General features: G+C 42.1%; 1 protein-coding gene across 1 annotated transcript in view; it reads left to right on the plus strand.

The window, feature by feature from the left end:
• Nucleotides 1-12,427: 12,427 nt before the first annotated feature.
• SCML2 (Scm polycomb group protein like 2) overlaps nucleotides 12,428-12,545 on the plus strand; it is a 70,520-nt gene continuing 70,402 nt past the window's right edge. The window contains 1 exon segment of the mRNA XM_069002807.1: nucleotides 12,428-12,505. Within this exon segment, the coding sequence (XP_068858908.1) occupies nucleotides 12,461-12,505 (45 nt within the window). The 5' untranslated portion in view covers nucleotides 12,428-12,460.

A 12,545-nucleotide genomic window follows, 5' to 3' on the forward strand; every position in this document is an offset into this window, starting at 1 on the left:
ACACGGATCAGAAAAGTCAACCAGACAAGTCACAGCCATTTGCTATTCCATGGCGAGCACTTTTGAGCTGGAAGCCTTACATACCCCAAAGTATTCATGGCTCAGGCCAACAAGAAAAACTGGTCATAGTCCCCATGGTTTCTAGGGCTTAATGTCCTGGCACGCTTCCAGCATGTGTGGGATTTTACAAATGTATTTAAGGAACAGCTTTCAGCCAAAGATTATGAATTAAGAGGGTTCTGTAACTTCTCTTCTGCCCTGGTGTGTCTGAACAGAGCATCACCACAGCCAGCTGGCCATAGCCAAGAGAGGCAGATGGCATGAATATAGCAACACTGCCCATGAGCTGCAGTGATGAACACAGGTCAGGGGCATAGAAGGCCCTATTCTGCACATGGAACCAGGCCACCTTGTAAATTAAAAACAAACAAAAAAGTGGGGATTTTCTAATCTTCAGATTATTTAGGTGATCATATGCATTCACTAATTATCACATGGCTGGTGGCAGGTGACTGGGATGAAGTAGAGAGTTTTTAAAGTAACAGTATTTTAAAATAATAATCTATCTTTTAAATAATAAAAAATAATCTTTATGTTAAATAATAATCTTTTAAGTATCAAAAATAACTTAGTTTTTCATTGTTGCTAAGTAATTGTAAGTAGGACATTAGTAACTTGCTATTTGTTTACAACAGTAGTCTGATAAAAAGATAACTTTTAGCTTAACTAAGAGAAGACAAAAAAAAACCCCAAAGCAATCCTTAAATAAAGTCTATCCATACAATGGTATGACATTAACTCAGTAATTCATGTCCTGCCAGTTTATAACCTCAACCCGTTCTTCACTTGTCACAGGTAGTAAAAAAGGTCTTTGTCTTGTCCAAATAAAAAGACATTTGAGCATTTCTAAGTAAAACTTTGAGAAAAAAAATATTTGCTTAAGACAAACAACTGCTTCATGACAGACCTATTTTGGGTGAAAAGAATGTAAAAATCTAAGAAATGTGTCTCTGGTGTATAAATAAATGCCCTGTAATTGTCTTTGCTAAAAGTGGAGGTAATGGTGTTGAAACAATAGACTCCATTGAAAAAATGAAATCCTGTAAAGTGATAAATGTGTAAGGTCAGCTGAACTATTTGAAGGTAAATCACTTTTTTTCCTTAGCTACTGACATCTTTAATCTGAGAAAGAAGACGTCCAGAAATTAACTCTGTGTGTTCCACAGAGGTAGGAAAAGACATATAGCAGGTATAGAATCACACCTGCCACTTCACTTAGCAGGAACCCCTCCATTACCCTGCCTCTTCCCTGGATTAGACAATTCATAGCACAAAAATCTCCAAACTGTGTTCAGACATGCTCAACTCCTGCTAAGACTGTTTCACATAGATTGCTGGCAAGACTGATGAGGCCAATGCATTTCTGGCCAGCTTGTGGCCAAGGGGCTAATGCTTCACATTCCTTCTAAGAGGTTGGGGTCCTTTAAACAGGTAAGGGGCAAAACTCCACTTATATACACAAAGAATTGCCATATCAACGGGCCCAGACCGTACTTGGAGGTTCCATCTGGAGAGGGCTGAGCAGGATGTAGTTACAGTTTAGGTGTGCTTTGACTACTCACACAGCTCATACAGATTTGCTGTAAGCAGGCAACAGTGGCCAGCAGCCTCCAATGGGCTGCACACATCAGGTAACATCACCAGCAGTGGAGCACAGATTTAGCACTGCAAAACCAGTATTGCATCTTATTTCATGTCAGTTTACATGATGTACTCATGCCGTACTTTCTCCATTTCTCAGTTTCCATTGTAACTTCCAGCCATTCCTAATTCTGATCTCTCCTGGCTCTCTCCAATTTTATATGTACTTTACCTATATAAAATACTACATGTGTTATACTGTGTGTATATATATATATATCTGATACCTACATATCTATACAGCACTGCTGCTCTCCCAGGCAGCAGCAGTATCCTGCTGTAAAAAATTCTCCTCTCAAGCACTTAAGTCAGCAGTGGAGCTCAAGGATCCTTATTGTATGTGTAGAAACACTGCACTTGTGATGGGAACATCAACCTCTGCACCAACAACTGGGTACAAACATAGAGGGCTTAGTTTGAGAGGGCTTTGACTCTGTTCTCATATCCTTCTTCCTTTGAAGGCTTGAGAATTTTTCCATTACAGCTTATTTTGTGAAGTTATTTTGGGAATAACTTCACAAGCAAATGAACAACAAGAAATATATAAACAGTGAAAGAATAAGAAAAAGCTGTTAATGCCAAGTGTGTAAGAACTTCCATCCCTGGCACAAAAAAATAACTACTAGAAAGAAAAAACACTATGTTCTGATAATTCAGATATTTGATATCTCACTTCCAATGCAACTCATTTTCTTTACATCTCTGGTGTTTCCATTAGAAATATGATTCTCCTTCCCTGCCTCCTGCTCAGCTGGTATTTTGGTCATGACAGTTTTTCATCTTAAGGAACAAAGGAATTTTTGTATTTTATAAGATCAGAGATTTATGAAGTCCCATGACTTTCCTCTGAAAATTACAACATAAATGATTGTATAAAAAGTACAAGCAATTGTTACAGGCAAAAAAAGAATTTTCTTTCTTACCCTCAGCATCTGTCAGCTACAAAAGAAAAACCTGAAGGGATGCTTTCTATTTAAAATTATCTCTATTATTAGCATCATAAGACAGACAGGACTACTTTAACCTTTATCCTTTGTGATATCCTGCTAGCTGTTGGTAACAGCAACATTATATTGTGGTAAGGAGTTTCTCAGATTTTTCTATTTTAGCTCATCACATTTTCTGATATTCAAGTTCATTGTACATTCTTACATTTGTCTGTGAGTTTACATTATTTGTATTTTTCTTTTTTTAAAAATATTTATTTTCTGCCCCTCACTCATCTCTTCATTAAACAGCCCCATGTAGATGGTGTCTCCTTGCATAAAAGTCTCAAGAGAATTTCTAATTTGTTTCATCATCTGTTTTTGAAGTAATTTTTTTGAGATTAAGAGAACAAAATAAAACACAATAGAAAATATACCTCTGATTTAAATGATGCTTGTATATCATCAGAGTTATTTTCAGTGTTGCTTATAGACACCTTTCTTGATAAAGATCCTTTTATGCAGACTCTTCCCAAGTGTAGCAGGATTTGCCTTAGGGACCATGAGCATCTTTGACCCTTTGTTGCGGTTCAGGCAAAGAAAGTATTCCTAACAAGTTCCTGAGAAGTATCTCTTTGTCTGCCTAAGACTGAGTGTGTATTATTTTAGCAGTTCTATGATTTATTTTAAAACTCTCTGAACGTACCGTTTAACCTGAGGACTTGTCCTTCCCCTCATCCTGCTGTTTCAACAACTCTCCCTCTGATTCCTCAATCTTCAATCTGGAGATAGAACAGAAATGGTGTATAGGGCTATTCTGGCATTTTCTTACTGTTTGTACCCTCCTTCATACCTAAACTTTTCTCATATCCTCATATTTTTAACAAAAACATTGATGTAATTTTTTTTTAAAAGTACCACATGCAAAAATGTTGTTATAATTGAAAGCTAACAAATAGTTGAAATGCTTCATTTTTTTACCCAAAGACTGAAAGCCAAAGGTAAGGTGGTATTTCTATGGGAAAGGAAAAGTACATTATTTTCGTATCTTTGTAAAAAAAAATACTTCAACTGCCATAGCATAATTTCTTAGACTAAAAACCTATGTATTTGTTCTAAGTATTTAATAGTAACACAGAGAAAATAAAATTCCATTACCTCTATTTACTGCTGATTTGGGGTTGTCTATTATTAGGACAGGGATGGGTAACAGGAGATGACCACTCTTTCCTCGCAGAAAGGGAAAGACAGAGGTGTCAGCAGCTGCTGCTTGTGCTTGTGGCCCTTGTCCTACCCCTTTCCCTGGCCACCTGCCCTCTCTCTCTCCCTTCATGCTCTCCAGCAGCAAGGGTCCCCCTGGGGTCTTCTGCACTTGGTGGAAAGCTGAGAAGAGCTGTGCCTGGCAGAGACCTCTACACACTACCAGTGCCCATGTTGCTCTGAAAGTGGGTGTTGAGGGGCAGAAGCATCTATTCTTAATAAAACCAAATAAACTAAACCAGAAATCAATCAATAAATAAATGACTGAGAAGCTGAATAAACAAAACAGCAATTTAAGTACCCTATTTAAACCAAGGTATTCTGTTCACAAGGAATAGTGCTTTAAGGAAAGCAGGAGTCTCTGGCATTTGTGAGCTTGCAAGCGGAGAGCTGCAAGCAAACTGCCTCTGTCATCATTTGAAAACATAATGCTGACAGATCTCTGACTTGGCAGTAGCACTAAACAGGATTAACCACTCTGGCATCTCAGGTTTCATTGCACTGAAATGGAAATAAGTGCTGTTCACACAAAGAATGGCATTTGTCATATTATTCATGCCTGTGGTGGCCTCTCAGGGTGTACATGGTTGGTCACATCAAGCCAAACAGTGCATGACTTGAAACTAAACTTTCAAGAGTGCTTTAATGCTGTTATTATCGGTTAATTCTTCTTTTGGTTTTAAGGTGCTAATCGAAAGTGATAGCAACTGGCTCAAACATCCTGATACTCTTGGCTTCAAAGAAAGCACCTTTTTGGTTTTATTCTCATGCAGCATATTTAATTGCAGCACAGTTAGCCCTTCACCCACCCATGGCACTCCCTATCACCTCCATTTCTCCCAGGGCATGCTCAGCACAGGGTGTAGCCCAAGCAGGATTTACACAGCCATCACTCAGAGATCTGGTTCATTTGAAGGTGGATTTGAGATCCTGTTGCCAACTAGGGCAGCTCCTTTCTGTGGTTTCACCAGGTCACTGCTGCTACCCTGCCCCAAAGGCAGCCCAGGTGGTGGCCAGCCTGTGCTAAATCCAGCTGATGGCCCACTTCCTCCCCCCACTTGCCAGCCGGACACTTCCTTGCTACCTTGCTTGCTCCTGGCCTCCTTCTGCCTGCCCCACCACCAGCAGAGCCAAGGGGCCACAGGAAGCAGCCAGCATGTGCTGGCAGGGAACTAGCTCATGTCAAATCCCATGGCAGAAGTGCTTGGTTCAGTTGCATCACAGAAACTGGACTGGATTAGGAATTTGTGGGACCATGGGGTCCAAGGCTACATCTGAGAGAAAATCAGCCCTTACGTGTATCTGTATGACTGTGCCAGATTGCCTAAAAATATTGGGAGACAACAATGCATTTGTTTGAATTGTTCATTTTCTTAAAGCTTTCCCACAGCCAGAAGAGCTGGAGTTTTTTTCAGCTGGGACTGAGTTGGGCAGTGATGCCCCCAGACAGCCAGATAAGCCCCAGCAGCAGGGAGATGGCAGACTTCACACCAACTGCTGAATTCAAGCGTAGGGATTATTAGCACTTCATCTTGTTTGCTCTCACTCTTAGTGATGAGGGTGCTCTATTTTAATTGAATTTCCTTTCCACTTTCAAAGAGCATCCAAAGGAGAAATGTCAGCACATTAAAGGAGACTTTGCTTTTGTTTGCCAAAATATGAACCTGGAGCCAGAATAATTCCTCTCTGGTAATTATAAAAGCTCAAGCATTTATTATTCTCCTGTTGGATGACACTTGTAGTACACCTTGGAGAAATTAATTCTTACCTAGACATGCAGAGAAACCAACAGCATTAAGAGAAAATGGGTAAGTTATGCCACCTTCTATCCTGTTTTGTGGAGTGTGTCAACTAAATGAGAATAAGTAATCATCAATTTTAACTATTGCAAAATGAATTGGAATTTAGGTCAAGCGCATTGCTAAAATATTTGTTGACACATCAGGATTGGTGACAGGATGTTTATTAGAGCTTTTGCATTTGGATCTCTAATACAAATCACTGATCTGGATAATTATGACCCAGAAGTAACAGTTTTGTTTCCTGGTGCCGTTGCTTTATTTCAAATCCCATGCTAAAATCCATTTCATAAAATATTTTCTCCCATTTTATTAAATTCTTTTAGCCTAGCTGGAAAGATTCCTACTACATTTACACAAGTAGTTTGGATTCACTGGAATTGTCTCCAGCAGAGGGATGATTTTTCTGCCATTCCTGGATTAAAAAAAAAACTCCTCAAAACAAGGTTGATATTTTAACTCTCAAAATGAGATAGAGCTAAAAGTTCTGAAAATATTTGATTCACATGATTTCAACTCAAACATAATGCAATTTATGTGAAAGCAAAGAAGGAAAGAAAGGGTCAAAATGAGTTATTTAGAAATACTGAAACAAATAATTTCCATACAAAAACCAGTTTTACTTGGTCAGTTTATGAACATGTTCAGGATTTTGATATTTCAGCTATAGAAAAAACTACTGCTTAAAATTTTATCATTTTCGGTATTACAAATGTTTAAAATTACATGGTTTTGTCCCCAGGATTTTGGGAGTAAACATTTTTTTCTTGTTGTTGTTTTTCATTGTGCAGGAAGCACTCACTTAAAATAATACCAAAAAAAAAAATCTGTTTTCCCTTGGTGGGGCAATTTTAATCACTATTCATCCAATGGCAAAAGATTAGCCATAGCTTAAGTCTGTCATACATGAAACTGGTTGTCACTGCTTTTCCTTTAAAAATCAATTTTTAACTAATACAGCCAAATATTTTAAGAGGTTGTGCACTGAATATTCTGCTCCCACTTATTTCTGTGAGTTTGCTGTACCTCAGAGAAGTTATTTTCAGGTTTGCATCTATGCAAATGAAAGTAACATAACTCCTTTTCTTTCAGGGCTACCAGTTCCTACATGCATGTCTAAACACTTTATGTATATACTGTAATATTATAGCATTAAATGAAACTGCTTTAGAATGCCTGAATGTTTTTACTTACTCTAGTCACTCTACTGAGTGTTCTTTACACTTGTCATTTGAAATTATTCCTGCTCTTAATCTACACAGTTTAAAAATTTTGAAGGAGGTGATGGCATTTTCTATAAGCCAGCAGGAAAGGAAAAGAAACATTAAAGAAGATGTTATTAAAAGCATATGTCATTGTCACACTTCAGGCCCTGAAGGACTTCTAAGGTTGTTCTGGAAAAGGCAAACTTCATTCTTAAGAAAGAACAAAATGTTAACTTGCTGTCAGATAAAAATCTACAGTATCTGTTGAATTCATGTAACTGAATGCTAAGGCAGACCTCTTTATGTCTAAATTACAGCTTTCTTCAGGTAGTGAAACTGCGCATCCTCTCATATCTCTGTGATATACTTAGTCACATAATCATATTGTGACAGCTTGAAAGGAGGAGGACTCAGAAAATATAAAAGCAGTTTAAAATTCTTATAAAAACAATTTATTTTTGGAAGATGGTGGCATGCATTTTGCAGAAATAATAAAATCCTTTCCTTGAGGAAGCTGATATTTTCCAACGGCCTTAAAGAAAGCTTACATTCATTGAATCATGTTCTTGGCAGGGACCATGGAAGGTGGCGGAGTCCACTCTCTGCCTGGAGGTCACTCTACCTGTGCTAGCTCTGACTGGTGGTGAGAGCTCTTCTTGTAGAGTCTGAGGTGGGAGGCTGCCCAAACACCCAGCCAATCTTTTTCCTATCCTTATAGTTTTTGTTTTCTAATCTTCTTGCTTTGTTTTAAACCTTAATCGATCCACTATGGAACTGGAGAGCAAATTCATTCTTTTATCTTTACAGCACTTTCATATACCTGATACACATTAATATCAGTACTGCATAGATATATATGTTTCTCCTTCTTCTGTTTTCTCCCTTCAACCTAAATTCCCTGTTGTGGGGGATTTTAAAAAATTTTCTTCTAAGTCCTGTTTCATAGATACCTGAGTATTCAGATTGTTCTTTCTGCTGTCTCCATGCGCTACATATTTACTGAAGCCAAACAGACCATGGCTACTAAGTTTTCCAAAGACCACGCAAATCAGGCTGTTTCACAGAGTCCTTCCTTCTTTTTCTGTATTGTTTTATGTGGTTTAACTTTCTCATTGCAGCTCTGTGACATTATCCCCTTTGTATAAATTGGGATTCACCTAACAACAGAACAACTTTTTTTTTTTCTTTTTGCCACATAATTTCAGCTTTTTTTCCCTGCAGAACACCCAGTAGTACTCCCTTTCCTGTTTGTATAGCTGATCACATCTGCCGCCGCCCAGTAGCAGGCACTTATCCCTGTTGAATAGAACCCTCCTTTCTCCAAACCAAATCACTAGTGTGCGAAAATCCTTCTAAATCCAACATCTGTCTTCTGGCATGCTAAAGCCTCCCAGTTTGGTATAATCTCCAGTTATGTAAACATGTTTTCTGAACCATCGCTGAGTTCATTAACATCCTTCTGACAACAAGCTGCTCTTATCAGCTCCCTAAATAACTTCTTCTACAATGTTTTCCTTGTTTGCTGAAAGAATATCATATGAAACCATGTCAAAAATCTTACTAAAGTGACATCCCACATGACCTTCAATGTTTCTCCTCTGCTGATGATTCCTCTTACTTTGTTGCAGGAGAGATTAGATTTGACATCTTTTGTTCTTGACAAAGCTGTGTTGGCTGTTACTTGTTGTGTTACAACTGCTTAAAGATAGCTTGTTTACTTGCTCCAGTATCTTCTCTGTGTACTGAGGTCAAACAGATTGGTATATAATATCCTCTTTCCTTCTTTCCTTTTCAACAATACAGTTTGTCCCCTTCTGTCCTTTAATATCCCTTCAGTGTAAATTATCAGTGATAACCATTAGAATTTTCATCATCCAGTCCTTTAAATTCAGTTGATGGAAAAGCAGCAAATTGTGTTTGAATAATTTTTCACTTGGTCCTTTGATTGTCAAATCTGAAATCTGTCTGTTTTCCCAATTATCAATAATGCCTCAGATATATATAAATATGTATAAAAGTAAAAATTAGATAAAAAATATTAAAAAGCTTGACTTTCTCAGTGTTGTCTACTGAAAATTTACCCATTCTGCTTGATACGGGCATAATCATGTGCTTGATTCTTTCCAATGTCTGGTAATGTACTTAAAACTATTTCGTCTTATCCCAAATATCCCTTGCTAGCTGTGTCTCATTTTCTGCTGCCTTTTCTGACTTTATCCCTGCATGATCAGGCTACACTTCCGTAGCTCCTCCAAGTAACCTGACCCAACTTCTCTTTTCTGGATGCTTCATTCCTATCTGAGGCTCAGGAGGAGCTTGTGACAGCAAGGCTGATCTTTTACTCTGCCCGTTGTATTTTCTGCATGGATAGTTCATTTACTTATACTTTTAGTGTTATTTCTTTGGGGAAGTGACAGTTCTTAAACGTTTTTTTTTGTCTGCATCAACCTAACAGAACATCATCTTGACCACTTGTAGGAGTTCATGGGGGTCTACTGCCATAAAATGTATTTTTTGTGTGTTTTGATGTTGTTGCTTCTTTCTAAAATCACTGAATCTTCCTGCAAAAAACTATAAAGCCATATATTTATTATGTATACATATATTTGTATATGTATACACCCATACTTACATATACATGCAGACGCACGTGTCTATCTCTCTCTTTGTGAAGAACACTGAGAACTTAAAAACATGCCTGGTTTTTCTGACCCAAATATTTCAGTTCAATACCTACAAAAGAAAATGAAAGGTGATGGGCGAGTCACCAGAAAACAAGCTCATTATTCTACTGGAAAATAGAAGCAGTCAGGATTTCTTCTTCCTTTTCTAATAATCCTGTAAAGAAATTTTTTGCTTTACATCAGCTATAGCTTGTAGGTGAAAGACACACGTGAAGGCATTATAGATCCATTTGACTCCTGGATTAGAAGAGTGTTAATAGTTTTCTTCTATTCCTCTCTTCTTACTGGTGATGTATTTTGTAGACATTTATTCTTATGACTATTGTTTATTCTGCTTCATCACATCAGGGGTCTAAGAAGCAGGATTATTGTTGGCTGGGCTTCCTGATTTCAGCCTTTTGGGAAAATTACGAGCAGGTATAGGACTGCACCAGTTCATGTTTGATGGCTCTGCAACAACAGCTGTAGAAACCAACGATACGGTGTCCCACTGGCTCCCAGGGAACAGATTCCTCAGATGTTGTATCTAGCACTGGCTTGGGTTTAAAGAATAGCTTTAAAATATGTTTTCATTTCCTCTGTGTCTCACAGGGACTTATTCTGTGACACTTGGCACATTTTTGTATCCATCATTACAATGAACATAATCTCTCATTTTCCTGCAAAAGTTCAATATTACAGAAAGGGGAAAATATTTCAAATTAAAAGCAGCATTCATCTGCATTGGTGATGAGCATAACACACTTCACTATAAAGGCTTTCTGTACATGTTTCAGTATTTCTTTCTCTTGTGTATTTTAATCACTTGGATTAGCATATTTTTGTTTCTTTCATGTTGTCTAAATATTAAATATTTATAAATATGTCAAGGACTCATTTTCCTTGTTTCTAAAGAGCCATTTACTGCTTATGAGAGTGCTTAAAATAAATTGTTAGTAGTAACTTGCAGTATATGCAGGATACTAAAGTGGGCTGTATGAATTTCGCTTTCATGCAGAAGAGTGTGGGGGGGGTTGGGTATAAATTTGGGGTTTCTTTTCTGTGGTTTGGGTTTTTTTGTTTTGTTTTGTTTTAATTAAAAAACCTCGTAGAATCTCACTCTCATGGGTCTCATGACCTTGGCATAATTTTGAATTTAAAATTTCACTTCCAAGTGATGTTAGGTAGTGAAGATGAAAACTGGGAACAAACTCCTCCGAATGCTGGTAGCGTTTAAGGTATGATTTTTTTACCCTTTATGCTCATGCCTACACGCCTCTGGGGGAATGAATTAAAACACCCAAAGCTTATAAAATGGGAATGCATGCTACCAAAAAGCCAAGGAAGAGTTTTTCCCATTCTACAGCACTTATAAGCGTGGGTGTCTGTAAAATAATTGTGTGATATTTCCCAAGTGGATATGCACCGATTATAACGTGCGTTATGCCCCTTATAAGTGGTTATTTATAATTCTACACGTATACCGTGATCACTGGTGCACGTACAATGCAGGGCACCATTCACCACGTGTACACTGGCGGTGCCGGCACCACCGCGGTGCGGCTGCAGCGCACGGCACCGGCTGCCTCAGGTTTCCCCTCAGGATCCCCTGCCATCGATCCCCCACGCCTTTTCCAGGCGTTCACTGCTCACACCGAAGTCTCCTACACAAACACCTGCCAAGGGCTCATTTGCCCCCCCTCACAAGGCGGTCCCGCTCCCCGGGTACAGCAGTTCCCGCCAACCCCGACCCTCCCGGCCGTCGGCGTCCCGCAAGTCCCGCTCCTTCCCGCCGCAGGTCCGGGTGCAGCGCGAGGATACTGACAGCGCAGGGATGCCGGCGGGGCGCGGGGATGTCGGGCGTGCGGGGATGGCGGAGGGTTGCGGGGATGGCGACCGTGATGGGATGGAGGCAAGGGGTGGAGATGGCGGGGACTGCGGGGACGCCGGCCGTGAGGGGATGCCGGTGGCGCGGGGATGCCGGCCGTGAGGGGATGCCGGTGGCACAGGGATGCCGGCGGGTCGCGCAGCCCCGAGCGGTACCGCCCCAGCCGCGGCGGGCGGAAGGGGGACGGCGGGGGGGGGGGAGGCCCCGCGCCCCCGGTGCCGCTGCCGGGCATGCGCGGTGCCCCCGGAACATGGCGGCGGCGTGAGGCGGGCGATGGCAGGAGCGGCTTGACAGGCGCTGCGGACCCGCGTCCCGCCCGCCCGGTGAGTGGCGGCGGCGGCGCTTCCCGCTCCCTGCGGTGGCGGGCAGGGGGAGGGAGCAGCGGAGAGAGAAAGGGCGGGGAGGCGGGGGTCGCGCCCCCTCCCGGGGCTCGCACCGCAACCTCCGCCCGCCGTGGCCGCGCCGGGCGCCCCGGTCCCGGGTTCCCCTCCTCGGCAACACCACTGCGCTGGGGGCGGCACCGGGGCTGGCCGGCGCTGCCCCATGCTCCAGCGGTGCGTCCCGGTCTCTTGGCACTGGCCGCTCCCCTCCCCTGCAGGCTGAGCTCCCAGCGCGGCGGGTCCTGCCGACCCCGCCCGCGGGTACCCGCGGGTGGCCGAGTACGAGCGCAGCTGCGAGGGTGAGAGGAGCCGGGCGGCTCTGTTTCCCGGCGCTAACAAAGTGCCTCTCTCTGTCCGGAGGTGGCCGCGACTCCCGGATAGCAGGAGCTCCGGTGAGCAAGGGCGGCACGGGAGGTCCCTGAGCCGCCGGTGCCTCCGGGACGAGCGGCGGGGCCGGCGGCGTTTGACAGGAGCGCGGGCAGGACACGCCTCCCCTCGCCGGGGCGGCCCCGCTGCCTCCCCCGCGGCAGCGGCGGTGGTTCCGCGCCCTCCCGGCCGGGGCTGCGCCTAATCGTCCTGCCCAGCGGCCGCCGAGGCTGGCGAGGGGCTGGGGAACGGGCGTCGACCAGAAAAGCTGGATGCGCGTTAAAAATCATTTAATTCGGAGCGCTCGCTTGTGTTGGGTAAGGAGGTTGGGGGTGCCGCTTGAAGACAGCGCGGTGT

This window comes from Aphelocoma coerulescens, chromosome 1, assembly GCF_041296385.1.
Source record: "Aphelocoma coerulescens isolate FSJ_1873_10779 chromosome 1, UR_Acoe_1.0, whole genome shotgun sequence".
Classification (NCBI taxonomy): Eukaryota; Metazoa; Chordata; class Aves; order Passeriformes; family Corvidae; genus Aphelocoma; species Aphelocoma coerulescens.